At 39.0% G+C, this 28,000-nt stretch overlaps 1 protein-coding gene across 1 annotated transcript; it reads left to right on the forward strand.

Moving 5' to 3' along the window:
* Positions 1-5: 5 nt before the first annotated feature.
* Positions 6-28,000, forward strand: LOC110842404 (dynein beta chain, ciliary). The gene is given in 56 exon segments (XM_035846496.1): positions 6-209; positions 385-591; positions 1,035-1,231; positions 1,510-1,670; positions 1,904-2,481; positions 2,914-3,309; positions 3,873-4,223; positions 4,804-5,059; positions 5,500-5,866; positions 5,942-6,131; positions 6,658-6,921; positions 7,025-7,194; positions 7,727-7,950; positions 8,014-8,179; positions 8,247-8,365; positions 8,442-8,584; positions 8,957-9,166; positions 9,374-9,522; positions 9,590-9,709; positions 9,841-9,910; positions 9,978-10,109; positions 10,174-10,662; positions 11,139-11,469; positions 11,937-12,077; positions 12,147-12,367; positions 12,585-12,696; positions 12,778-13,010; positions 13,073-13,375; positions 13,681-13,813; positions 13,898-14,008; positions 14,081-14,128; positions 14,199-14,316; positions 14,554-14,933; positions 15,296-15,372; positions 15,448-15,753; positions 17,064-17,213; positions 17,311-17,574; positions 17,762-17,923; positions 19,026-19,287; positions 19,354-19,425; positions 19,993-20,379; positions 20,892-21,405; positions 21,732-21,825; positions 21,938-22,102; positions 22,423-22,495; positions 22,625-22,687; positions 22,765-24,349; positions 24,472-24,625; positions 24,696-24,842; positions 24,901-25,182; positions 25,241-25,398; positions 25,479-25,722; positions 25,789-26,031; positions 26,102-26,284; positions 26,722-27,044; positions 27,569-28,000. Coding segments are annotated over 56 exon segments (13,497 nt in total). The 3' UTR covers positions 27,864-28,000.

Genomic DNA, 28,000 nt, shown 5'->3' on the forward strand with positions numbered 1-28,000 from the left:
GGACAATGGCGAAGGCTGGTGGGGGTGGTGGTGCTAATAAGGACAATGCTGCAGGGGTCTACGAGTCTGGGGCAGATCCACGGCTAGATTTTATTTGCGAATATTTAACCAGGTCGTTGAAAATTAAAATGGACAAGTGGCTAAAGTTTGTGATGACGGAAGAATATAGGAATGTGATGAATGATTTTTTTGATATAGCAGAATTTCCGGTAAGCTAAAAAATAGATTGCTAAAAATCGCAAAATAATTAATGCACATTTTCAGTTGCTAGTCATCCAACTGCATAAATTGCTAAAAAATTTCTAATTAGTTAATTTTGCAAATTTTAAATAGGTTTGCATATCATCCGCCGTAATTGCTAAAAATTAATTTGCTAATTTTCAGTTGCTCGTCATCCACCTAAATATGGCAGGGCAACTTGTCGCCTCAGACGCTTACCCGACCACAGGAAAGAACAAGACGTGCTACTTCGTCAAGAAAGACGTCGGTGTAATTCCCCTTGTCAAAGATGATCTGAGCTTTAAAAGGAACTTGATTTATGGAGATTTGTCTCATCAGCCTTTGGAAAATCTCGGGGCCTTCATTGAAAATGTATGTATTTATGGGAGTGAAAAGTTAAATAACTATCAAAAAGTTATGCAAATGTGGAATTACCGGTACTTGTTAACCCCCACGACACGATTCTCAGAAGATTTATGTATTGTTTTGCTTTCTCGTCGATACTCATCGGCTTACGATATACATATTTACTCGGAAGTGTCATCATGCTAATATGGATATATGCTGTCAGAAAACAATTAAGCAAAATATTTTAAATTTCCCTCGTGTATCCATTTAACACAAAATTAGTACAAATTAACAAGTATTTGTATTCTGGTTGTCGACAATGCTGAGGAAAATTTGTACGAATTCGAAAGCTGAAAAATATAGCATTGTCCTCCGATATCGATTCAGATAATATAAAAAACAGATTTTTTACTCCACCATATGAAAATTTCCAACACATATTTCAAACCTGCTCTGAATCATTGCAGGTCATAGGGCCCCTGATAAGGGCGGAAGTCAACCAGCCCAAGTGGCCCGAGGCTGTCGTTGCAGATGTGAAACACCACACGCAAGAGATTTGCGGAGTGTTGTACACCATCCAGGGTCAGCTGAAGGGAAAGACGCTGCTTCCGATGCCCCTCAGTCTGGACGAGATTGATGAAAATGATCGCAAATTGGCTGAGGGGTAAGTAAAATCGATATGTATATTTTTTAGTAATCCATAGATACATTGCTAGATATTTAACTACAGTTACTTAATTTTGCATTCGGACTGAGATTCTAATACTTTCGGAAAACACAGCTACATAAATTCGATGCTGATTAAAATCGACTGTTGCAATTTTCACCACTTAAATTTATATTTTTTATCCAAATTATAAATGTATATATATCAGACTTTGACACAAATTTTCATGATGCTCACGAGCAGAGGGTAATGATTTCTAACTAAATTAATTTCAGTGGTCCAGGGGATGTCGATCAAACCCTGAAAACCAATATCGAGACAATCGTGATAAAATGGAGTCAACAAATTAACGATGTACTGAAGCAGGATTCATCAAAACCACTCGCAACTGGCAATAATCCCACGCCTTTTGCTGAGTTATTGTTTTGGGAGGAGCGTAAGTCGAAATTCCTGCACGATTACACTCTTAAAAATAATGTTGATCCCTTTGAAACGTAAATGCACTCTGAATTCTATACTAAAGCCATACTAAAGCCATACTAAATACTTTACCCTTTATCAAACTAAAGTAAGGAATATATATATAACTGAGATTGCAATTAAAGGGTAACACTATTTTTAAGACTGTAAATCTAGGTCGAAAGCAATTTTTAGACAATTTATCCTTAGGTGTCGATGACCTCCAATGCATCTACGACCAATTGAAGGAAGAAAAAGTCCGAAAAATTGCCAACATCCTAGAACAGACTGGCTCCACTTATTGGCCCTGTTTCAAGTCAATGTTCCGCAACGTGGTGGCCGCACTTGGAGAAGCGCAAGACATCCTGGTCCACTTGAAACCGCTCCGGAAACACTTGGAAAACGTGCAAAATTCCAGTTTCGACGAAGTCCTTAAACACCTTGGGCCCATGATGCATTGCGTCTGTCTTATCTGGGGCCACTCGAAGTACTACTGCTCTCCCGCGAGAATTATCGTCCTCCTTCAAGAAATTTGCAACTTGCTTATCGAAATGGCACGATCTCACTTGGGCGGCAGCGCTGTTTTCCAGATGGAACCGGAAGAAGGCCTCGTCAAATGCACGGCTGTGGTGAATGTTCTCCAACATTTCCGGGAATTGTATGACGCCCACAAACGCGAACTTCCTGCCTACTTTAGGACGGAAGAAGAGGCTAAAAGTTGGGACTTTCTTCCCCACTTGGTTTTCAAACGTTTTGACAAGTTTTTGAATAGGATGAAAAATCTGTTGGTAAGTTAAAACATCAATTTCTCTTAACCGTTGACTTTTAAAATTATCGATGAGCGTACTCACGTCAACCTTCGCATATCTCGCATATCTCGCAAATTGATCATAGCAACATGATTCCCGAAATTGACCCACAATTATTGAGATTTCGCCAACTTTTCCTGGAAAAGCATAGGATTATTTTTTGCAAATTTACCCAGCGAATTACATGTTTCTGTTTCGCAAACTCATCCACATCATCAAGAGAAGTTACAGAATAGAAATAGAACCAAAACAAAATATGCACGTGTTTTTTAGAAATACTTAAATTTGCAGGATTTGCGAATCCCTAAATTGTTAGAACTTTACAAATTTGCTGTTTAAATCAGTTTTTGATGCAAAATACGACTTTGTTCTGAGTATGTACACTATATATATTTTTCCACAATTTTCCAGGTATTTTTCGACACTTCTGTCGAATTTTACAAATTAGAACGAATCGACATTGGCGGAAACAAGGGCAAATTCCTGAGCGCACGGATTAACCAAGTGTATAAAAAATTCATGGAGTTTTACCAAAGGTTTGGCGGCCTTCAGTACGACTGCTCCGATCCGGAGGACGACAGCTTCCTCGCGGATGAAAAACTGTTCCAAGAGAACGTTCTGGACATTGACCAACAACTGTCGGCCATCTTCATGCATGCATTTGACGACTGTCACACGCCAGAGTCTGTCTACAAGTTGATCCTCGCGCTAGGAACGCTGGTCGAGAGACCGCTCATCAAGGAAGATATTGAGCCCAAGTACCCCCAATATGTGGCCATGATTAGTAAAGATCTGGAACAAATTAAGGTAATAGAGACAAAAACGCAGATTAAAACAAGAATAACTCCAGTGCAAGCTTGTGTTAATTATGAAGACGTGAATTTACATGAATTTCGTAAACCTCGCATTTCAACAAGAAAACTTTCATATTTATTTTCCATCGAAACGGGAAAAATTAGAAAAATGTTACCAGGGTTGTAACTTTGAATCATCGCAAATTCTATAAAGCTTTGAACCAATTCACGCCGGCCTTGGTAAAATTGTAAAACTTCCAAATTCTGTAAACTTGCAAACTTTTACACAATTTTATAAATATTTCTTAGGAAAATTAGCTTAGAAATTTTTGAAAATTAAGATCTAATGCGTCTTCTACATATTTTACAAAACTTTGCAAAATTATTTTGCAAAAATTATGGATTTTACAAGCTACCAATCACCGCGTGAATTATCTCATTATTAAGAACCAAGATGTAAGTAATTATGAACATAATTTTTTAGAATATACATACATATGTAAATAGCGAAAATTCCCTAATTCCCCCATTATTTATGTACATATTTAATCTAAAATATCTTCCCCTTCTACACAGGAACAATTTCATCGGACAATAACACCTTTTCAAGTTAATCAACGACTCTTGGCCAACCCAGTCCTGCCCCCGTATTCCGCCTCGATTCATTGGGCTAGAGAAATGCGGGATCGTTGTGACGAGAATATTGAACAGTTCCGCTCACTTGATTTGCAAATTGCGGATAAAGAAGTTGTGAGCAAGTTGAACAAATCATATGAAGAGCTGGACCAAGCGCTGGGCACGTTTCAAACGGAGACTTTTGAAGATTGGAAGAAGAGCGTGGAAGAAAAGGGAGCAGGATGGGTCAAGCAAATGATCTTTAGTCGAGATCCAGACGACAAATCACTCGTAGTCAATTTCAACAGCGAGGTAATTTTGCATGCGTTTTGCATAACTGCAGCCCTATTTGCATATCTTCTTATTTCCTAATTTCCCGTGAAACTAAATAGTGGGAACTGTGGGAAGTATGCAATTAAGCATTTCACGTCAGTCTTCGTAAAGGTAGGAAACTTACGAACTTTTAACGAATCTAACGAACATCTCGAAGGTAATTTTTGCTTATCAACTTACAGAACTTATGTACGTAGACAAAAGGCCTGTTTTTCGTTCGTAAGATGATCTTCATAACTTATGAATCATAAGTTTACGCGGCTACCAACTTACGAAGGTTGACGTGATATGGCTCGATATAAATCATGAGCGGACTAGATGTACACTGAGGCAATTCGCGCAGTCATTAAATGACTGCAAAAATTTGTAACCTAATTTTCCTCAGAAATATTTTTAAAATTTTGTAAAAGGTAGTAAGTTTACAGAATTCACGGATCTCACAATGTTACGAAGGGCTGCGTGAATTGTCGAACTATTTTTTTGGCAAGCAACCTCGCAGATTTGCAATTAAGTAATACGTACAGTTTTCACTAATCTATGTTACCCTTACTGCATATAGCTGTACAGTACGATAAAGGAAGTCAAATATATGGAGTGTGCCGGATTTATGGACATCCCTTCCCTGGCTCGAAAACTACTTGATGAGCAACCCGTATACAGGAAAAATTTACTATTTCTGGACCGGATAGCTTATTCGTACAACCAAATAATCAACAATTCCAATGCTCAGGAACGAGAATTGCTTCACTGCAAAGTGAAAGAAATTGATTCTAAACTTCAAACTGGTATCAACAAGATTACGTGGTCTGATCCTGGTAAGTTGTTTATCTCCAAAGGCTAAGAAAACTGTAGCACCTTAAAGTCCTTATGTACGCCGAAGAGCTCCTAAGTGTGAGGCACTAAATTAAATTTAAATTAAAGTAGATAATTATACATATATGGGAGTGGGATTATTAGAATTGAAGAGTTAGGAGGGTGGTTAAATATTTTGTGGAGATATTTCCGAGATTATTAATTCGTTAGGTTACGCGTATTTTTTTATAGTTTAACGTTAATTCGTGCATAAATTTTGTTGACCTCATGTTAACCTCACGCTAACGATAAGTTTAGCTCCTGCGTGAAAAATTAGCGTACGTACCGTAATTCGCATTCTCCGTATTACTTATTATTTTGCTCCGCTATCATGACTATTTCCTTAATTAAATTACATTTTGAGTGTAAATTTATATCCCAAAATTCATTCCACTTGATACAGGGATTTGGTCCTACATCACTTCTTTAAACGATCCCGTCACCGATGTTGAAGACAGACTTGGAAAATCACAAGATAACGTGAACATTATCAAGAAGATGGTCCAAACCTGGTTGGGCAATCCACTCTTTGAACGGAAAGATGGCAAACGTGAAGCCCTCTTGAACATGGATGAACACGCACACGCCAGAAAACTGAAGCAGTACAAGGGAATTGAAGAAATGACGGTGAAAGTTACAGAAATAGTGGAACGAAACAAGAACCACTTGATGAAGGAAAACACTCCCGACCAACAAAAAACTTGGGATACTTATCTCCAATTCTTGGAGAGCATCGTGTTGGATGGACTTATCAAGACTGTTGCAGTCTCGTATGTTTGCAAACGTTGTTTATGCTAATTAGCTGTACGACTGTATGTTTATGCTAATTTATCTACCATTATTAGGTTTGGCTATCTTGTGGACCACACCGACGGAAATTTGACCCCTTCCCCACTTTTCGAAGTGACGATGGAGTTGACCGAAAACAAGGTCATCTTCACACCTGCTCTCGACTTTTCCGATCCGGGCAGCTTTCTCAACTTGGTGGAAGATATCCTGGCAGACATTAGCCATCAGGGAACTCTGGTCAAACGAGTACGTCCTGGAGAGGACTCTGATTATTTTGTGAGTTACAAACTTTATCACAATAGACAAGTTAAGTCTCATATTTTCCACAATTTTACTAAAACCAATTGCCAAAAATTGGCGCATATAAAAAATGCGCGTCACCTGTCAAAAATTTAACTAATTTCTAATTATTCTCATTAACCTTCTCGTTTATCGTCATGCTAAAATTTTCGCAATTTTCTCACGCCATTTTTTATTCCGTAAATGATTGTACCACTCACGCAGTCATTGATAACTTGTGAAACCTGTGACTGTGTAAACTGTGCAAACCTTATGCAAAATAACTTTACAAACGTTTTCAAAATAAGACGATGCCATTGATCTGAGTAAGCTTACAATAATTTGCAAGCCAATCTTCGTTAGAAATATATGCAAAAATTTGTAAAAGCTTACAGAATTTACGAATTTTAAAATGTTACCATGGACTGTGTAAATTGCCTCATTATGTAGTAAGTACCACAAATTTTTTATACGCTGATCTTTATGCATGTAGACCGACGTAGAAAATTGTCCAGAAATTTCCGAAATGCGATCAGAAATTGAGAACCGAGTTCAAGCCGTAATGAATCAAGCGACCGAATACACTATAAAGTTTGAGCCGTACACTTATCTCTGGGAAGACGACAGGCTCGAGTATCTCAACCAGTTTCTCAGATATGGTCATCAGCTCACAGCGGAGGAAATGGAGGTCAAAAATTCGGGGGAGGAAGAACCTCAAGAATTCTCCGCCCCAACTCTGGAGCAATTTAAACAAGTTGTGAGTAATAATGAAACTGATCAATATTTAATTAAGGCCGGCTTTAATTAAAAATAAGTCAATCATTAATTAATTAATTTTCTTTAATCAATTTCTCCGCTAGATTGACAAGTTTGAAAATCTATACATCGAAGTTGAGAATCTCCCCAGGGAGCATATCTTTGATAAGTGGTTCCGACTGGATATCCGCCCTTTCAGGCAATCGCTCCTTAACACTTGCAAAATATGGAGCTTGATGTTCAAGCAGTACATGATTGACAGTGTTATTGGAGGGTAAGCACATTTCACACTAAATTTTGCGTAAACTATTTGAATACATAAATTATAAAAATTATTGGTACTTAAATAAATGAAATCGAATGGCAGAATTTTGAAGGCATAAATTATCGTGATATTGAAATCCCGTATGCCAGAAATTGTGGCGACGAAAACTTGTACCAGTTTGGTACAATTCCTGCCAAAATGCAAAATAGCATTTCTTAGATTAATTTGTTTCGCATATGCCGCAATTTAAGTAACTTAATTCAACTACGAGTGAAAAAATTAAGCGGCTTTCCTGCAGAAATTATCCAAATTTTCTGCAAAAAAACTTTATGCAGAGCGAATTGTGCATAAAACTGTGCAGAGTAGAATTATGAACACACGGAATAAAATCTCAAAAAAATAACGGCAGGATTACGTAAAAAAAATATGCAGAACGTAATATTGATCGAACTTTTATCGATTACAGTGAAATTTTGTGATTGATTTCTACTCAGGAAATATTAATTCCTCCCTATTGTTATGTCAAATTTTATGTCCACAGGTTGTCCGGTCTCGAGCAGTTTATCACCGAGGCGGACAGCGGTCTCACTCAACCCTTGCGTGAAGGCGACCTTAGGAAACTAATTTCCGTAATGACCTGGCTCCAACAGGTGAAGGACCGACAAGCCACGACAGACACGATGTTCGAACCCATCAAAAAGTATATCGAACTCCTCAAAATGTACGATTACGAACTACCAGAAGCAGTCTTCGTCCAATTAGAAGGTTTGCGCAGAAAAAATTATTATGCAAAATTAGTAGTACTGATTGTACATAACTCTTGCCCAGAATTACCCCAAAAGTGGATAAACTTGAAAAAATTAGCGATTAAAATCAAACACCAAGTCGCACCCCTCCAAGCACAAGAAGTTTCTTCCATCCGGAAACGAATTGCCGACTTTGACTTGAAGCAACACGCGTATCGAGATGTTTTCAGGGTTCTAACGTTTTTCGAGTATGCCATCAAAATTTCCTTATAAAATATGGGCTGTGCTAAATGTAGGATTCTTTATCTCTTTTAGTAAAATGTGTCAGTTCCCATACAAAGAACTTGACAACGCCCACACAGATATTGCTACTTTCAACGCGGAATATGCAGACATTTGTTCGGCTGCGGAACTATTTGAGGTGCACGTTCCTGGTAAATATGAACCAAAATTAGCATGAGGATTATACACCAGTAAATAGGTCGAAAATTAATTATGCCAATCTTTCAGAACCGAAATCGTTACGACAATGCGAAAAGGAAGTCCGCCTCGCAAAAAACATTTGGGACTACACGAACATCGTGGCGTCGTTAATTGAGGAGTGGAAAACTACCAAATGGCTCAACATAAATGTTGAAAGTATGGACTTGGAGGTAATCACGTTGCTCTAAAAATTACGAATATCTCAGAACCCTTACAACAAATTAGTACCAGGGACTATTTATTTATATGTGTTTAATGCAAATTTATACCCCCAATTTATGCAATATTGACGGGATTCATTACGATTTCACATGTTCGCATCGCATCGCAACGTACATTTGTATTTTTGACAACAAAATTGCAAGTTCGCAAATAAATTTTCAAACCAAAATTTCAATTTTTTTGCGAAAGTTGTTAACTCGTAACGAATCCATGAACCCTTTATGGTGTATCACTCGGCGTCTGCCAATACATAATTTGAGACACCTACATAGAATGCCAAATTTGTATTTTTCAATCTTCTTAATTTCCGGTTTCCTTAGTGCAAACGAATGTCGAAGGAAGTGAAAATAATGGACAAGGATGTGAAAGCTTGGGAGATATTTTTCTTGCTCGAGGGCGTAATCAGAAACATGATCTCATCTCTAAAATCGGTGGCTGAGTTGCAAAATCAAGCCATCCGAGAACGCCACTGGGAAGAACTTATGCGTGCAACGAAGGTAAATTTCGTAAATTTGTAAGAAACACACGTCGTTCTAATTAAAATGTATTTATGTATTTATTTTGATTTTTTATTCAAAACGTAAGATTTGGCCACGATTGTACAAAATGCTAATCGTAAGTCTGAAGTCCATTTCAAATTTCTGCTTGAACAAAATTTACTGAAATTAATTCACTAACTTGATAATGAAATCATTATCAAGAAATTTAAATATAACGCATTTGGAAACCCTGTCTAGTTAAAATTCTCCGTGGACGAATCCACCACACTGGCTGATCTTTTGGCCCTAAATCTTCACAATTTTGAAGAGGAAGTCAAAAACGTGGTGGATAAAGCAGTCAAGGAAAATTCGATGGAGAAGACGCTAAAAGATTTAGATGGAACTTGGTGATTTTTTATTAGTTATTTTGAAGTCAGACTTGTTTGCTGACCACGTCTAATAATTATGACGCAGGTCTGCTCAGGAGTACGAGTTTGAACTGCATTCTCGAACGCAAACTCAACTAATCAAAGCGTCCGAAGAACTTATTGAAATTCTTGAAGACAATCAAGTCCAATTGCAGAATATTGCCATGTAAGTCAATACAGATATTTCTAAGGATAAGTATGTAAATTTGTTCGCTGAGCGGTAATGCCGAATTTTGAATCTGCATTTTACGTATTTAAATTGCTCCATAATTTTTGTCAAACATCATTTTTCTCCAGGTCGAAATTCATTGGATTTTTCCATGAAGAGGTCGAGTTTTGGCAGAATCGTCTCTTCATGGCCGATCAGGTAGAGAAATCCAGTCATGAAATTGTACCAAATCCTTTCATGCTTAAATATATTATCTCTCCACAAGGTTCTCGCCGTGTTGGGAGAAGTTCAGCGTACATGGTCACACTTGGAATCCATTTTTATTGCTTCGGAAGACATCCGGAAAAGTCTACCCGTAGATGCTGCCCGATTTGATAAAATTGATCGAGATTTCAAGGTTCTTTCCCTCCCAAGCTAGCAAAAATGTCTTGAATTTACTAATAAATTGCTTCCCTTCACAGAATACACTTACCAAATTGTACTCTACCAAAAACGTCGTGCAAGCCACAAACCAACCCGGAATCCTGCCAGACTTAGAAGTTTTGCAGAAAGAACTAGCCCTTTGCGAAAAGGCGCTTGCCGACTACTTGGAAACGAAGCGATTGGCATTTCCCCGCTTCTACTTTGTCTCATCGGTCGATCTCTTGGACATTTTGTCAAACGGGAACGAACCCGAGCAGGTTGCGCGACATCTCGCCAAACTATTTGATGCGATGGCCAACTTGGATTTCAAAAAGGGGGACGGCGTCAAGAAGGAGGTGCCCACGAATGCGATCGGAATGAGGGCAAAGGATGGGGAAGTAGTCCAGTTTAATAGTCCGTGTGACTGTACTGGTGCTGTTGAAGTGTGGCTGTGTCGACTGGAGGAAGCAATGAGGGCCACGGTTCGGAACTGTTTCTCCGAAGCGGTCGCCGACTATGAAGGCAAACCTAGGGACATTTGGATCCAGGTATGCATGCGCAAGGACACTAATACTGTATTACTGTTTCCTTGATTTTTTGTGGCTTTAAATTCCGATTTTGATGCAAAAAATTGCCATTTTTTCATAAATATTTTGCTTATCCGAAACTATGGAGAAATTCATTACGAGCTCGCATCGTTAGCAAAAAATTCCCAAGTTTGCAAAAAAATTGGCTTAAAAATTAATTTAAGAACTTACGCATCTCCAAGGCTAGTAGTTAGTTCGCAATTTTTTTGCAAAATTATGTCCCGAGGAGAATATGCGAATTCGTAATGAATACCCCCAATAAAACATGGGATGATGGTTATACAATTTTGTCTTTTGTGCAGTCTCTCATAATAAGTCGGTTCTATCTCGTTTAAATTACAAACAATAGCTATGATATAGGGTGCCAAAATGTGAAAGAAAAGCGATTTGTTCCAAACACATGCAAATTTAAAAATGTATATATTTCCCATTATCAGGACTTTCCTGCCCAAACTGCCCTTTGCGGCACGCAGATCTGGTGGACCACCGAGGTCAATGCTGCTCTCGGGAAGCTTGAAGAAGGCTACGAGAACGCGTTGAAAGACTACCACAGAAAACAAGTGAACCAACTAAACACCTTAATCGGACTTTTGATCGGCCAACTAACGTTCCAAGAGCGTCAAAAGATTATGACCATTTGCACAATTGATGTCCATTCACGAGACGTTGTGCTAAAATTGATCGCTCTGAAAATCGAGACGGCTCAAGCCTTTCCATGGCAGAGTCAATTGCGACATCGCTGGGATACTGCGGAGGGTGATTGTTTCTGTGAGTGCGTAGAATTATAGTTCGTATTTTTACAAGAGACAATTATTTCTAAAAAGTTGAGTGGCACGTGTATGCAAAGTGGATTTTCATGCTACTGTTCATCTGAAAAAAGTGTGGCCCTAGAAATTCTGAAAGATTACCTGGCGGAATTTTTCTATTTTTCTTATTTTATCAATTACAAAAATTTATTTCAGTGTCAAAATTCAAACGTTGCTACGATATTCCCTAAAATTACGATAGCTGCCAGGTAACCTTTTAGAGAAATTTGGCTCGGCGAAGGCCACACTTTTTCACATGAACAGTAGTAGTCTCATTTTCATATTTTGACACATAAGCGAGAGACAGAGTTTATTCAATATGCTGTATCTCCGCAAATGGGCATGGTGAAATTTATGCAAATGGGATAACGCACAATTCACCACAATGCAAAACCAATAATAATTATTACTTATTACTTGCGAATTTAGCAAACATCTGCGACGCCCAGTTCAAATACTGGTACGAATATCTCGGAAATACCCCACGTCTCGTAATTACTCCTTTGACGGACAGATGTTACATCACGTTGACGCAATCTCTTCACTTAATCATGGGTGGAGGGCCGGCAGGTATCATGAGAAAGATGCAATTTTCTATAAAGTATTTTATCCTGGATAAAACAATTCATGTCTGACCAGGCCCTGCAGGAACTGGGAAAACTGAGACGACGAAAGATCTCGGGCGAGCGTTAGGCATGATGGTCTACGTCTTCAACTGTTCGGAACAAATGGACTATCGGTCGATCGGAAATATTTATAAGGGATTAGCACAAACCGGAGCGTGGGGTTGTTTCGATGAGTTTAACAGGATTTCTGTAGAAGTCTTGTCCGTCGTAGCGGTGCAAGTCAAATCTATCCAGGTAAATAAATATGTACAGAGGTTGCCCTAGAATATGTACGAATTTTTGACATTTTTTTCCTACAATATGATGCTGCCTATTGCCGAGTTTTCTACTATTTTTTGAGTTGCTCTACCGATTTTTGCAACAAATTTGAATTTTATTAACCTGCCTGTTTAGCACTCAAAAATTCATACAGAAATTTTTAATTGAATTTTTTATGCATCGTTCTGTGCAGGACGCAATTCGAGATAGAAAAACCCGTTTTGTCTTCATGGGTGAAGAAATTCGATTAATTTCAACCGTCGGACTTTTCATCACGATGAATCCAGGTTACGCTGGACGTTCAGGTGAGGCAACGGCTTTGGTTATCCATTTTAACAAAGAAATTTGGAAAAATGTGAAACATTTCTAAAAATGTGCATTTACAGAACTCCCCGAAAACTTGAAAGCTCTGTTCAGACCATGCGCCATGGTGGTACCGGATTTTGAACTCATTTCTGAAATCATGCTGGTCGCCGAAGGTTTTCAAAGTGCGCGCGTACTTTCTCGTAAATTTATCACGCTGTACACCCTGTGCAAGGAGTTGCTCTCTAAACAAGACCATTACGATTGGGGGCTACGCGCCATCAAATCTGTCCTTGTGGTGGCGGGATCTTTGAAGGTGGGTCGCTGATTTGAAAAAAATACTTCAGTTTTTCATATTTTAGAAAATTTTACTCGCAGCGAAGTGACCCTGATCGTCCCGAGGATCAAGTACTCATGAGAGCGCTGAGAGATTTCAACGTCCCAAAAATCGTTGCCGACGACATCCCCGTATTTATGGGTCTCATCGGAGATTTATTCCCAGCTCTGGATATTCCTCGTAAAAGAGATCTCGAGTTTGAGAAGAATATTCGGGTGGCCACGCTCCAACTTAAACTGCAGCCGGAAGATAATTACATCCTGAAAGTTGTCCAGCTCCAAGAGTTGATTGACGTGCGACATTCAGTTTTTATCATTGGAAATGCGGGGACAGGGAAAAGTCAGGCAAGTACATATATACATACATAAATAATATATACGTCCCCGAACGAGTCCCTTTTACGCAATGCTTGGTAATACTGTGAAATCCTTAAAATGTAACATGTAAACTTACAAAGTTTTACGAAGATTTTGAGGGAAATTTTTGTAATTTTACATCATATTCAGATCAAGGGCGTCTTTTTACATATTTGTAAAATTAATTTAGAAAATTTGCGAATTTTTTACAAGTTACAACGACTGCATAAAAATATTTATTTAATACCGTGAACTCATTCTAAAATGATGATCCTATTGTACTATTTTTCCAGGTGTGGAAGACACTTTATCGTGCCCATCAAATCATGAAGCATCGTCCCATGTACACAGATTTGAATCCAAAAGCTGTCACGAATGACGAGCTCTTTGGCATCATTAACCCTGCAACCAGAGAATGGAAGGATGGTACTGTTTCAAACATTTTGCAATATTTTGAGACCTCGTGCAACAAGCCAGACTAAATAATTCACCAATAATGACATCTTAAAGGCATCTTTTCCGTGATCATGCGGGATCAAGCGAATCTTACGGGTGATGGGCCCAAGTGGATCATCTTAGATGGTGACATTGACCCCATGTGGATTGAGAGTTTGAATACGGGTAATTACATAAGTAATTGTTTTTAATTGTCCCTTAGTAATTTACTTAATTATCTATGTGTACTTTTTTTAGTAATGGATGACAATAAAGTGCTCACATTGGCCAGTAATGAACGAATTGGTAAGTCATTCATTATAAGTAGATAAATCGAGACAGCAAACATGTAATAAACATTTTACAAAATTTACAGCGATGACAAAAATGATGCGTCTCGTCTTCGAAATCTGGACGTTGAGAGTCGCAACGCCCGCGACTGTATCAAGAGCTGGAATTTTGTACCTCAACCCGCAGGATTTAGGCTGGCAACCGTAAATAAATTTGCATAATCTATTCCTCCTTGTACGCATTCGTTACTAGTTCCAATCGTGACAAGATATTTGAAATTTATCAACTTTACATAATATTGTAACTGAACGCAAGAGCAAAATTTAATAGCAAAGATTCAAATTTTTTTTGGTGATGTAAATATTTTTTCTGAGTGGTGTAACCTTATAGCAAAATCCACCCAGAGAGAAATTTGCTTAATTTTGAACCAATTTGTGCAGATATGTCGCCAGTTGGATCGAAAAACGTGACAGTCCCGCAGAAAAGGCGAACTTGACCATTTTGTTTGACAAATACGTTCCCACGGTTGTAGAAATGAACAAAACCAGATTCAAGAAAATTACCCCAATTTCTGAAATCACGCATATTGAACTGCTCTGCAATCTGTTGGACTGCACCATCACGCCAGACACGTGTCCCACGGATTGTCCCAAAGAGTGGTACGAAGTCTACTTTGTCTTCTGCACAATCTGGGCCTTCGGATCGGCAACTTATCAAGATCAACTTTTGGATCATCGTGTCGACTTTTCCAAGTGGTTTCAAAACGAGTTCAAATTCGTCAAATTTCCCTCTGGTGGAAATGTGTTTGACTTTTACATTGGTGAGTTCTATTTTTTTAATATGTACTTCTTTGGAATATGACATATGAATGGTACGTAGACAATTATGTATTAATAATAGAAAAAAATTAATTTTCGTGTTAGGGCATACAAAATCGGAAGATTTTGAAAAAACTGGTTTTCGATTATTTCGATTTTAGCGATTAGGTATTCAAACTAATTTTCGTTTATACCGATTTTGGGGAATTTTAGTAAACCGGTCATCTATTCTGTGCAAAATCGATTTTACTCCGAATTTTAAATAAAGTTCGTAAATATGTATGGGAAGCTAAAATTTAAAACAAAATTAAAATTAAAAATACACATATTTCAGAATGCATCAAATAAAAATTAATTTATATAGATATCGAAACCAAAAAGTTTTTGCCTTGGACCGATCTTGTCCCAAAGTTTGAGTTGGATCCTGACCTACCCTTGCAGGTACGGCCTTTCTGCATATTTGTACATTAAATTTTTGTACTACCACATAAAAACTTTCTCCACGGAAATTTGCAGGCGGCTTTGGTGCATACCGCTGAGACTACACGTGTCAAATATTTCCTGGACATGTTGATGGCTCGTGGTCACGCAGTGATGCTCGTGGGTGGGGCTGGTACTGGAAAAACTGTCCTAATCAATGACAAACTTGCCGCCCTGTCAGATTCCTATGTAATTTGCAATGTTCCCTTCAATTTCTACACGACATCCGAAATGCTTCAACGAGTCATGGAGAAACCGTTGGAGAAGAAAGCAGGCAGAAATTATGGTCCACCGGGAAACAAGAAACTTATTTATTTCATTGATGATATGAATATGCCCATGGTAAGGATTTAAGGAGAAAAAAATTCCCACCAATATTTACTGCGAGAACAGCCCGAGTAAAAATTTAGAAGCATTTCCTGCAGAAATTTGGCATGCATGTACAAATTTGGCACATTTTCAGCAGAAATTCTTGTGCAGAAAACTATGCGCGAAGAATTATGCACATATGTGTGTACCCAAGGCGGTGAACAATTATTGTAGTTATGGAGAGAAGTATACCAGGTGCTGACAGGTGACATTATTTTTTCGAAAAATTGAAATTTTTAAGAGTTTGGGAAACTCTGATTTTTAGGTGGTTGCGATGCGTTGGTAGGTCACTGGAAATGGTAACAAATATGAAACTCTGAGAGGAAATATTCTGAGTAAATATGAAATATCTCCCAAATTTTCAGTTTTTCAGGAATTTCACAGCCAATTCTTATGTCACAAAATTCTATAATATATCAAATTGATCGTATGATCTAGACTGATTGATTGACACCCCATTCAGTGTGTTGTGGGCACTTGACCCGGATTTGATCTTTAGGGGGTCATTTCGATCTTCCAACTTAGCAACGGTCCACCCACACCATTTTTTTCAACTTCGGTCATCAGTTCTGTGATGAATGTTCAATCGAGGTGGACTTTAAAAAATTTGAAAAATAAGAATTGGCTGTGAAATTCCTGAAAAACTGAAAATTTGGGAGATATTTCATATTTATTCAGAACATTTCCTCTCAGAGTTTCATATTTGTTACCGATTTGCGGATCTTTGCCCCCCATTAAAACCTACCCATGAAATGCTACCCATTATATGCTACCCGTGATGATCTGCTATCCATGAAATGCTACCCATTTAATGGGTAGCATTTCATGGATAGCAGATCATCACGGGTAGCATATAATGGGTAGCATTTCATGGGTAGGTTTTAATGGGGGGCAAAGATCCGCACACCTTTGTTACCATTTCCAGTGACCTACCAACGCATCGCAACCACCTAAAAATCAGAGTTTCCCAAACTCTTAAAAATTTCAATTTTTCGAAAAAATAATGTCACCTGTCAACACCTGGTATACTTCTCTCCATAACTACAATAATTGTTCACCGCCTTGGTGTGTACCGTTCTGCAGAATTAATCTCACAAAAATTCTCGGCAGGATTATTAAAAAAAATATTTAGAACACAATATGCATCAAACTTGTCGATTATCTACTGAAGAATTCGATACAGTGATCTATACTCGGGTTGTTAGTGAAAAAACACAGCTAATTCCCTAATTTTAGCAACACTTAAGTAATTACATACACATTAAACTTGCACATTTTTCAAGGTTGACGCATATGGCACTGTGCAACCCCACACTCTAATTCGACAACACTTGGACTACGGCCATTGGTACGATCGGGTCAAACTTTCCCTCAAGGATATTCACAATGTGGGATATGTCAGTTGCATGAATCCCACCGCGGGTAGTTTCACAGTAAGTTGTACTCACAATAGATTTATAAATTTACATAAAATTTTACAACATAATTACGTATGTATTAATCGAATTTTTTAATTTCTCTCTTTCACAGATCAACCCCAGATTGCAGAGACATTTTGCCGTCTTCTCGTTATCCTTCCCAGGACAGGAGGCAGTACATTTCATCTACAAAACCATCCTGCAGCAGCACCTGGCCTCTCAAAATCATAAATTTCCACAAAACGTGATCAAAATTTGTGCAAACGTGGTTAATGCAGCGCTTGCGCTACATAGCAAAGTAGCGTCAACCTTTTTGCCGACCGCGATAAAATTCCATTACGTCTTCAACCTGAGAGACTTGAGCAATATTTTTCAAGTAATTTGCATATTTACTTATCTAGATATTCCTCAATTAGTAAGATTAGGTTTTCTAAGGGATGCTATTTCAGTGGGATAAGATTTTCGAACTATTCCCGTTCCTTGGAACTCCTAAACTAACTTCATCCAAATATTTTCCGGTTTATAACATTCTAAACAAAACTTTCTTTCCTTACTTTTTCCAGGGCGTTCTTTTCAGTACTTCCGATTGCCTTCAGAACCCTTTGGATTTGGTGCGTCTCTGGCTGCACGAGGCGAGTCGTGTGTACGGGGACAAACTAGTGGACGACAAGGACATCACCACATTTGGTAAAATGATCAGCGACAATGTCAAAAAGTCTTTTGAGGTAAGGTCACCTATTCCAAGGTATTACAATACATATTTATGTACATACAGTGGAATTACTTGTGCGTGTCACTTCATTTGCATAAATCTCACTGTGCCCGTTTACGGGCTTTCCATATGTTGAATAAACTCTTTGTCTCTCGCGAAGGCGTCAAAATATGTATGCAAATGAGGTGACTAGCATAAATAATTTTATGGAACCCTTCCATATTTAATGCAGCATGTCAATTGTTGTCATGTTAATTAATTAATTCCATGTCCTACTGCATCTTCCTAGGACGATGACAGATTTAAAAAAGTCTTCGCATATCCGTGGGTATCTATGCTAATTTAAAGAGTGTTTACTTACATTTGTAGCGAGTTAGTGAAAACAATCACCATTTTTACTCTCTCTTTACTTGCCTGATCACATTTTATCGAGCTGTTTGCATGAATTCTTTGTAATGCATGTAAATATGTCTGCTGAAAATAGTAGATATGTAGGCTACAATTTCTTAGCAAAATAAGAAAAATATGATTTGCGCGAAATTTAAGTTTGTGACTGGTCCATTAGTAAAAAGAGATATCGAGCCGTAACAAATTTGAACTTCGCGCAAATCATGATCACTGCTGATGAAGGAGGATTGTGCCACGCATGATACAGCCTCATTGTACTAACTATCCAGCATACATACACTGTTAGGAATCTAGTATAAATAATAACGCTTTAATTTCTCGGTATTAAAGTAGCTACCGCTTGGTACTTAAATTATACCCCTCCGTAAAAACTTGCTACTAATAAATATGGTAAAACTTTAATACCGAGGTATTAATACATATTTATATACACGGTATCACTTATCAATTTTACTTTGGTAGAATCATATAAAAATACCGCTTGGTACTAGTTGGTACTATTTTTTAATACTGGATTTTTAAGAGTGTAAATATTTACGAAATACTTATGTATTTAGTGTATTGCATATCTATTAACCAAAGTAAAATTAATTGTGACGCTTATGTATGCATGCATTTTTTGCATGAAGAATGGTTTTTAACAAATTAATTATACTACGAGATGCATTGTCAAATTAAAAATGTGAATAATGTACATATTTTTCTAGGATATTGAGGAAACCAGTGTTCTTGTGAAGCCATTGATTTACTGTCATTTCGCGCAAGGGATGGGCGATCCAAAATATATGCCAGTTACGGACTACAATCTCCTCCAAAGACTGCTCATAGACGCGCTGAAATCGTACAATGAGTTCAACTCCATCATGAACCTCGTCCTTTTTGACGACGCGGTCAACTATATTTGCAAAATCAGCAGGATCCTTGAATCTCCAAGAGGAAACGCGCTACTCGTCGGGGTCGGGGGGAGCGGTAGGAAAATTATGTTAAGTAGATGTGTGAGTTATTTAAATGTAAATAATTATAATATCAATTCAGGAAAACAAAGCTTGAGTCGGCTTGCAGCCTTCCTCTCAGGGTTGGAAGTGTTTCAGGTTGCTCTACGAAAAGGTAGGCAATTTTCGACTCACCAAGGTTTTTGGGTTGCTTGGGGATTAATGTGATGCTGATTGCTGATACATATAGGTTGTGTCAGTTAGGCTAATTTTTCAAAATTTATGCCTATACAGAGCGTAAATTTTGCGATTTCTCCAAGTTCGGATTTTTTAGTTAAAAAAATTCAATTATATAAACTGGGCACAACCTGTATTAGCATCGAATTAATCCATAGATCGCCCCCTCCCCCATTCAGTGTGCGAAATCTTGTGTCCTAACCTAGAAAAATAATACTGCCCTCAGCCAAGCTAAAACATCATGCATAGTTAAAAAACATTTGCGTGGTTTGCCAAATGAGTGACGTGAACGGACGAAAAGCTCATTGCAAATTTTCATAAGCTTACATACGTCTACCTTTACATTGCTTAAGGTTTGTTTTCAATAATTTGAATTCAAAACTATGTAGGGGAAACAATATGTTTTGCGAAATTATTATTTTAACAAAAATGGCATGACAAATTAAGAGATTTCACCAAAACTTCTTGATCCGTCTAATACTTGTATACTTTTTGACCTTGCAAGGATACTGCGTTCAAGATTTGAAAAACGACCTTGCCAACTTATACATCAAAGCGGGTCAGAAGAACATGGGGAATATGTTTTTGATGACGGATGCTCAAGTCGCAGAAGAAGAATTCCTCGTCGTCATTAATGACATGCTGGCCTCCGGGGAAATTCCCGACCTTCTGCCGGATGATGAAGTAGAAAACGTCATTTCCAGCATGAGGACAGAAGTGAAAACTGTCGGACTGGAAGATACGAGAGAAAATTGCTGGAAATTTTTTATCGAACGAGTCCGCAAAGTGCTAAAGTGCGTCCTGTGCTTCTCACCGGTTGGAAGCACGCTCCGAACACGGTCACGAAAGTTTCCTGCCGTTGTCAACTGCACGTCCATTATTTGGTTTCAAGGTGGGTTTTTGAAGTGTTATTTATAAGTGGTAGATAATAACGAAGTGGGAAAAATGAGAAATTTGTTAGTTTTTATCTTTGGGTTTTGCACATAGGGGATCCAAAACCGGATGATTTTGGAGCCGTATTTTAAAATACAATTTTGTAAATTCTTGTAAATTCTGAAAAATTTGAAATCTAAAAAAAATTAGACGTTAAATTTAAAAAAAAATGTTTCAGCATAGAATACTTCTTAAATGAAAATCAAGAAATGGTAAATAGTAGCTCTAAAACAATATTTATTATAAAACAAATCGAAAACCGGCTTTTAGGGAAAACTTAAAAATAGTTTTCAGTTAAATCGAAAACCCGTTTTACAAAATCTAAAAAAACGGTTTTGGAAGCCCTAGTTCCACATTTTTCCAGTCGTCGCTCTCTCATTTTTCCCCACTTCTCTCACTTTGACTTTACGAAAAATTGGCAATATGAAATTTTGAAATCACGCCATTATAATTCCAATGTATAACCCACAGGTTGGCCCGAAGAAGCCTTGATGTCAGTCTCACAACGATTTGTGAAAGACATCCAAGTCCTTCCGCACGATCTGCTCGATCCGATCGCCTCCTTCATGGCGTACGTCCACTCCTCCGTTACCGAAACGTCCAAAACCTACCTGGCCAATGAGAAACGCTACAATTACACGACTCCGAAATCTTTCCTGGAACAAATCGACTTGTACGGAAAGCTCGTAACGAGCAAAAACAAGGAAGCCTTCGCCAAGGCGGAGCGTCTCGAGAGCGGGTTAACCAAGTTGGAATCCTGCGCTCAGCAGGTCGAAGGCTTAAAGAAAGTCCTCGCCGTGCAGGAAGTCGTCCTCAAAGAGAAGAATGAGAAAGCCGATCATTTAATTCAAGTCGTTGGTGCAGAAACTGCAACCGTTTCCAGTGAGAAAGAAAATGCGGCGAAGGAGGAGAAAAAAGTCGCCGTCACGGCCACTGAAGTCTCAAAGATTAAGGAAGTCTGCAGAATCGAGTTGGAGAAGGCAGAGTGAGTTATTGATTTATAAATCTATCCTCGATGCAAGTCATGCAGTCGTTAGTAACTTGTATATAAACTCTATAAATTTCGTAAAATAATTTACAAACTTTTCTAAGATAAAAAGACGCCCATGTTCTGAGTAAGTTTGAAAAAATTTGCAAACTTGCAAATTTACCAATTTCCCTTAGAAATGTGTAAGAAAGTTTGAAAATTTACAGAATTGATGGTTTTACAATGTTACCTAGGCCTGCGTGAACTATCACTATTTTTACATAAAGATCGGAGTTCATGTTTTGGGTTTTTTTTTTATTTTGCCAATAATTTCACTTTGGCAGACCCGCCCTACAAGCTGCCTACGCCGCTTTGAATACTTTGAACAAAGCTAATTTGACAGAGTTGAAGACCTTTACCACCCCTCCGCCAGACGTGGTCAGTTGAACTATCTACTTTAAATCTTTTATAGAGTAGAGTTAAAGTTAACTTTCTACAAGTGTAATAGATAAATACATAATCATTACTGAATATATTTGTATTTATCTAGGTGAACGTAATTTCAGCCGTGTACATTTTATGGGAAGCTACGCGGACTGGGAAAATTCCCAAGGATAAATCCTGGAAAAATGCAAAGCAGTCAATGATGGGAGATATTGCAAAGTTTTTGGATGGATTGATGAATTTAGAAAAGGAAAAGATAACTACGGCAATTGTATGACAAAAAAAATATTTGAAAAATATATGTTGTATGTACAGGGTGATTCAAAGAAGACTTCACGTGGAGAAATTTTCGCAGAAATTTCTCAATTATTTCCAAAAAAAGCTCACAAAATTCTAATATTTAGTATTTGTCAAGCAATCGTGGACACCATTAATTTAAAATTAACAGATTTTCATTGCAATTTGAAAACATTTTTATATCTTTTTGTTTGAAATTGTTGAAAAATAGCTGCAAAAATTTCTCTATGTGATTTCTTCATCTTTCAACCACCCTTTATATTTAAGATATTCATGATTTTAAACGTTTTTTAGGTTGAAGCCATGAAACCGTACACAGAAGCGCCTGGGTTTGACCCGGAAAATATAAAGTCTAAATCATTTGCAGGTACATACATACATACACAATTTTACACAATAGTTATGATTCCCCAAAAATGTTACGATTCTGACAAAAAATACTTTTAAAGTCTACAAATATCGAATATAAATTATTCCATGATTGCAATTTTTGCAGCTGCTGGTCTCTGCTCTTACGTTGTGAATGTACTTCTATTTAACGACGTGTTCCAAGAAGTAGGTAAGTAAAAGCGGGAAATTCAAAAGTATTAATTTATCAATACACACACTTGTGAAATATGGGTAACTTTCTTCTAGCCCCGAAACGTCGCGCTCTACAAGAAGCGACCGACATCCTAAACAAAGCCCTTGATCGTCTCAACTACCTCAAAAACCGAATCACCGAGTTAGAAGACAAACTCAACATTCTCACCGAAGAGTACGACGTAGCCATCGAAGCGAAACAGAAATGTCAAGCTGAAGCGGACAAAACCGCGTTAACCATCGATCTCGCCAACCGCCTCGTCGGCGGGTTAGCCGCCGAAAAATCGCGCTGGGTTCAAAACGCGCAAAACTATCGATCCAGCACAATCACCATTCCCGGCGATATGCTCCTCGTCACCGCGTTCGTATCTTATCTTGGCTGTTTCACCAAACAATACCGCGTCGATTTACTTGACAACACGTGGATCCCATACTTACGTCGGTTGGAACCCCCCATCCCCATGTCCGCCTCCGTCGATCCGCTGAACATCCTCACCGACGACGCTGAGATCGCTCAATGGAACAATTTTGGTCTCCCCAGCGATCGGATGTCCTCCGAAAATGCGTCCATCCTAATAAACTCGCAGCGCTGGCCGCTCATGATTGATCCTCAACTACAAGGCATCAAATGGATTAAAAGCATGGAAGCGGGAAATTTGAAGGTTATCCGTCTCGGGCAAAAAGGCTACTTGGACATAATCGAAGACGCCATCACGAAAGGGATCACCATCCTGATAGAAAACATTATGGAAAACGTGGACCCCGTGCTGGAGCCACTTCTCGCCAGAAACCTTATCAAGAAAGGAACCGCTATAAAAATTGGGGATAAAGAGATCGATTACAATCCATCTTTTAGGCTCATCCTTCAAACCAAGCTGGCTAATCCGCACTACAAACCGGAAATGCAGGCGCAAACGACCCTGATAAACTTTACCGTGACCCGAGACGGCTTGGAGGACCAGCTGCTTGCCGAAGTCGTAAAGGTCGAGAGGCCCGATCTCGAAGCGCAAAAGTCCGACCTGACCAAACAGCAGAACGAGTTTAAAATCTTGCTGAAACAGCTGGAAGACGATTTGCTGACAAGGTTGCAATCTGCCCAGGGTAACTTTTTGGATGATACGGCGCTCGTCGAAAATTTGGAGACGACGAAAAGAACGGCGCAGGAGGTGGAAGTCAAGGCGAAAGAAGCGGTCGTCACGTCGCGCAAGATTGACGCGGCGAGAGAACTCTACCGTCCCGCAGCGTGCAGGGCGTCGCTCCTTTACTTCATTTTGAACGATCTTAACAAAATTAATAAGATTTACCAATTTTCCTTGAAGGCGTTTTCCACCGTTTTTCAAAATGCGATCAAAACCGCGCCACAGGCGGGCGACGTGGCGAAAAGGATTGACAATTTGATCGACTCTATCACACATTCGGTGTGGGTGTACACGGCGCGCGGGCTGTTTGAGTGTGACAAATTGATCTTTACGACACAGATGGCGTTTGCCATTCAGCTGCAGAGGGGAGCGATTCAGGCGAAGGATTTGGATTTTCTGTTGCGTTTCCCCATCATGCCGAATGTTACGAGTCCGTTGGAGTTTCTGAGTAATACGAGTTGGGGAGCGGTTAAGAGTTTGTCGAATTTTGATGAGTATAAGTAAGCAGATAAGTATTTCCTCATATTTAATAGTTCACCACAATACATACATTTAACCGGTTTGACGTCACAGAGTCTCAAGTTATACATTTTAGTGATAATAATGCGTTTTGAATTTTCAGAAACCTTGATCGCGATATCGAAGGATCTGCTAAACGTTGGAAGAAAATCGTCGAGTCTGAATATCCCGAAAAAGAGAAGCTCCCACAGGACTGGAAGAACAAACAAGGCGTTCAAAGACTTTGCATAATGCGAGCGTTGCGACCTGATCGAATGGTAATTTAAATCTACCGCCTATTTTAAGGTACTATTTATAAAATGTTACGACCGATAATTATGTTCTTAGACCTACGCCATGACCGTATTTATCGAAGAATCGCTTGGCCCCAAGTTTGTGAGGTCGAGACGAATCGATTTTGCGAAATCGTTCGAGGAAACTTCAAACACAACTCCGGTCTTCTTTATTCTCTCGCCCGGCGTAGACCCTCTCAAGGTTTGTCTTTCAATCAACGGATTTATTCAAATTATTTACCCACTATTTACCTTTCCAGGATGTGGAAGCGTTAGGAAAAAAATTGGGCTATACCATGGACAAGGGCAACTTTCATAACGTATCGTTAGGCCAGGGCCAAGAAATCGTGGCCGAAAATGCGTTAGAAATCGCGGGAGAGAAAGGACACTGGGTCATTTTACAGAACATTCACCTCGTAGCACGATGGCTGGCAAAACTTGAGAAAAAATTGGAACAAAATTGGGAACGTTCCCACAAAAAATATCGCGTCTTTCTCAGCGCAGAACCAGCATCCACGCCAGAGTCGCATATCATTCCGCAGGTTTGTTATTCTTCAGATCATTTTGACACCAAATTTATGTAAATCACATCCATTTCAGGGAATATTGGAATCATCCATCAAAATTACAAACGAACCCCCAAGCGGAATGCTGGCAAATTTACACAAGGCGTTAGACAATTTCTCACAAGATCAGCTCGAATCCTGCTCCAAGGAGTTGGAGTTTAAAGCAATTTTATTCAGTTTGTGCTACTTCCAGTAAGTTTTTTTCTGTAAAACTTGTAAAAAAATTTCTCACATATTTGGCACACAAGTTCGACTTTTTCCACAATACTTAGCGCGGTGGTCGCGGAACGAAGAAAGTTTGGCACCCAAGGTTGGAATCGTATCTACCCCTTTAACACGGGCGATTTGACCATTTCCGTCAACGTTCTTTACAACTACTTGGAAGCAAATCAGAAAGTTCCATGGGAGGATTTACGCTATCTTTTCGGCGAGATCATGTACGGCGGCCACATAACGGACGACTGGGACAGGAAACTTTGCCGAACCTATTTGGAAGAGTATATGGTCCAGGAATTGGTGCGGCACCAAATTAAAATCACAAACAAAATCCGAATGTTTCATTATATTTTTTAAAAACATTAGCTTGACGGAGAGATCAATTACGCCCCCGGCTTCGCAGCCCCGCCCAGCACGGATTATCAAGGCTACCACTCCTACATGGATGACGTACTTCCGCCAGAATCCCCAATTTTGTACGGACTCCACCCCAACGCAGAGTTTGGCGTGTTAACGGCAACTTCGGAGAAATTGTTTAAAACTATTTTCGAACTGCAGCCTCGTGACGCGGGGGCGGCGGGGAGTCAATCGGTCACGAAAGAGGAGAAAGTATGAGTTTAAATTTAAATTTATTATTGAGAATTATGTTCATATTTATTTGAATATTTTTGGCGACTAGACGAAGCAAATTCTGGACGACATTCTGGACAAGTGTCCCGATCCTTTCGTCATGTCTGAAGTTGTCGGTCGCGCGGAAGAGAAGACGCCCTACGTTATTGTCGCCTTGCAGGAATGTGAACGCATGAACACGCTGATTATTGAGCTTCGTCGCTCCTTGAAAGAATTAGATCTCGGATTAAAGGTTGAAATTAATTTGTGTTTAAGCAACGATGGAGTCTCCCAAAGTTTGTTTACAGACTTTGAACAAATTATTGTAAATCGATCACAAATTTAGTTAATACCTATATCATTTTTGAAAGGAACTATCTCCAAATGCGTAGGTTTTGAAGACATGTTTGAATCTGCAGAGAAGCAAACGCTAAGTAAATTTGGAAAGGGCAACATTATTCACTTATAAAGGGCGATTTGTCTAATTTGCATGCAAATAAGTATCTCCACCAAATCTGTGCATAGTGCCTTTTTGCAAACTTCATATTAATTAAATTTATTTCGATTGACACTAATTTGGTCAAAATCTGCGACCATACGTTGGGAGACCTCCGTTGTAAGTTCTCAAAACTAACACATACTGAGGTATTACTTGGTATATGAAGCAAAATGTTTATTTATAATTTTCAGGGCGAACTGACAATAACTTTGGACATGGAAGATTTAGGCAACTCATTATTTCTGGATCAGGTGCCTGCCTCTTGGACAAAATTGGCATATCCGTCCACCTTCGGGCTGGGCTCGTGGTATGCAGATCTCATCCTGCGGGCGCGTGAATTGGAAACATGGGCGATCGATTTCTTCTTACCGCCGGCCGTTTGGCTGGGAGGATTCTTCAACCCGCAATCCTTTCTCACCGCTATTATGCAAAGCACCGCAAGAAAGCAGGAGCTGCCTTTGGATAAGATGTGTCTTCAGTGCGAAGTGACGAAGAAAACCAGGGAGGAATTCACGTAATGCATTCTACTTATTTAAATTCCATTATAAAAAAGATGCAAAATGGTCTCGGAATATATTTAAAGCAAGGAAGCGGAAAAAATCGAGTTTTTTTAATGCCATTAAAAAAATTGTGTTAGAGTGATTTTTTTAGTTCGGTGGGATGTCTTTACAGAGTTTCGCTTGACAAAAACCACATTGGACGGGATGCCGGTCAAAAGACCACAGAATAAATGGTCAGTGTCCAAAGGTGTCTTAAAATGTCCAAAAAGGAGATATAGAGATGGAGCGTTAAGTTGCCCCATTTCCCACTTTTGGATATTTCCACCAGTTTTGGACCCTTTCAGATAGCGTCCTGTCCGAAAAGGTTTTGGATAGGAAAAGCGAATCACTGTGTTTAAGTGACGCTCCATTTTTTCTCACTTTGCCCCTCGTTTTGTAGAACATATGGGGAATTCGAGACTCTTTTATCAAATAATAAAAAATGCTAACTACTTAGTATCTCTATGTCTTCAACTGTTCGTGTTATCCTGTTTTTCAGCGCTGCTCCTCGCGAAGGTGCCAACGTGCACGGACTTTTCATGGAGGGTGGCCGCTGGGATGTTATGACGGGATCTGTGGCAGAATCTAAACTCAAAGAATTGTATCCCTCCCTGCCTGTCGTCTATTTAAAAGCGATAACTCAGGACAAGGCCGACGCCAGGAACATGTTCGAGTGTCCCTTGTACAAGACGAGGATGCGAGGCCCCACATACGTTTGGACGTTCAATCTGCGCAGCCGCGAGAAAGCGTCGCGCTGGGTGCTAGGTGGCGTTGCTCTGTTGTTGCAAGTGTAAAATAAATCTTGTTGACTCAAGTCCAGATTTATGAGTAGTATTTCAATGTATATTTACACCTCGGGAAGAATACTTCTTAGGAGATAATTTAATTGCATCTGTAGATATGCATACTGAGTTTAGAATAAAAATATAAA

The sequence above is a fragment of the Folsomia candida genome, unplaced genomic scaffold, assembly GCF_002217175.1.
Source record: "Folsomia candida strain VU population unplaced genomic scaffold, ASM221717v1 Fcan01_Sc001, whole genome shotgun sequence".
Lineage (NCBI taxonomy): Eukaryota > Metazoa > Arthropoda > Collembola > Entomobryomorpha > Isotomidae > Folsomia > Folsomia candida.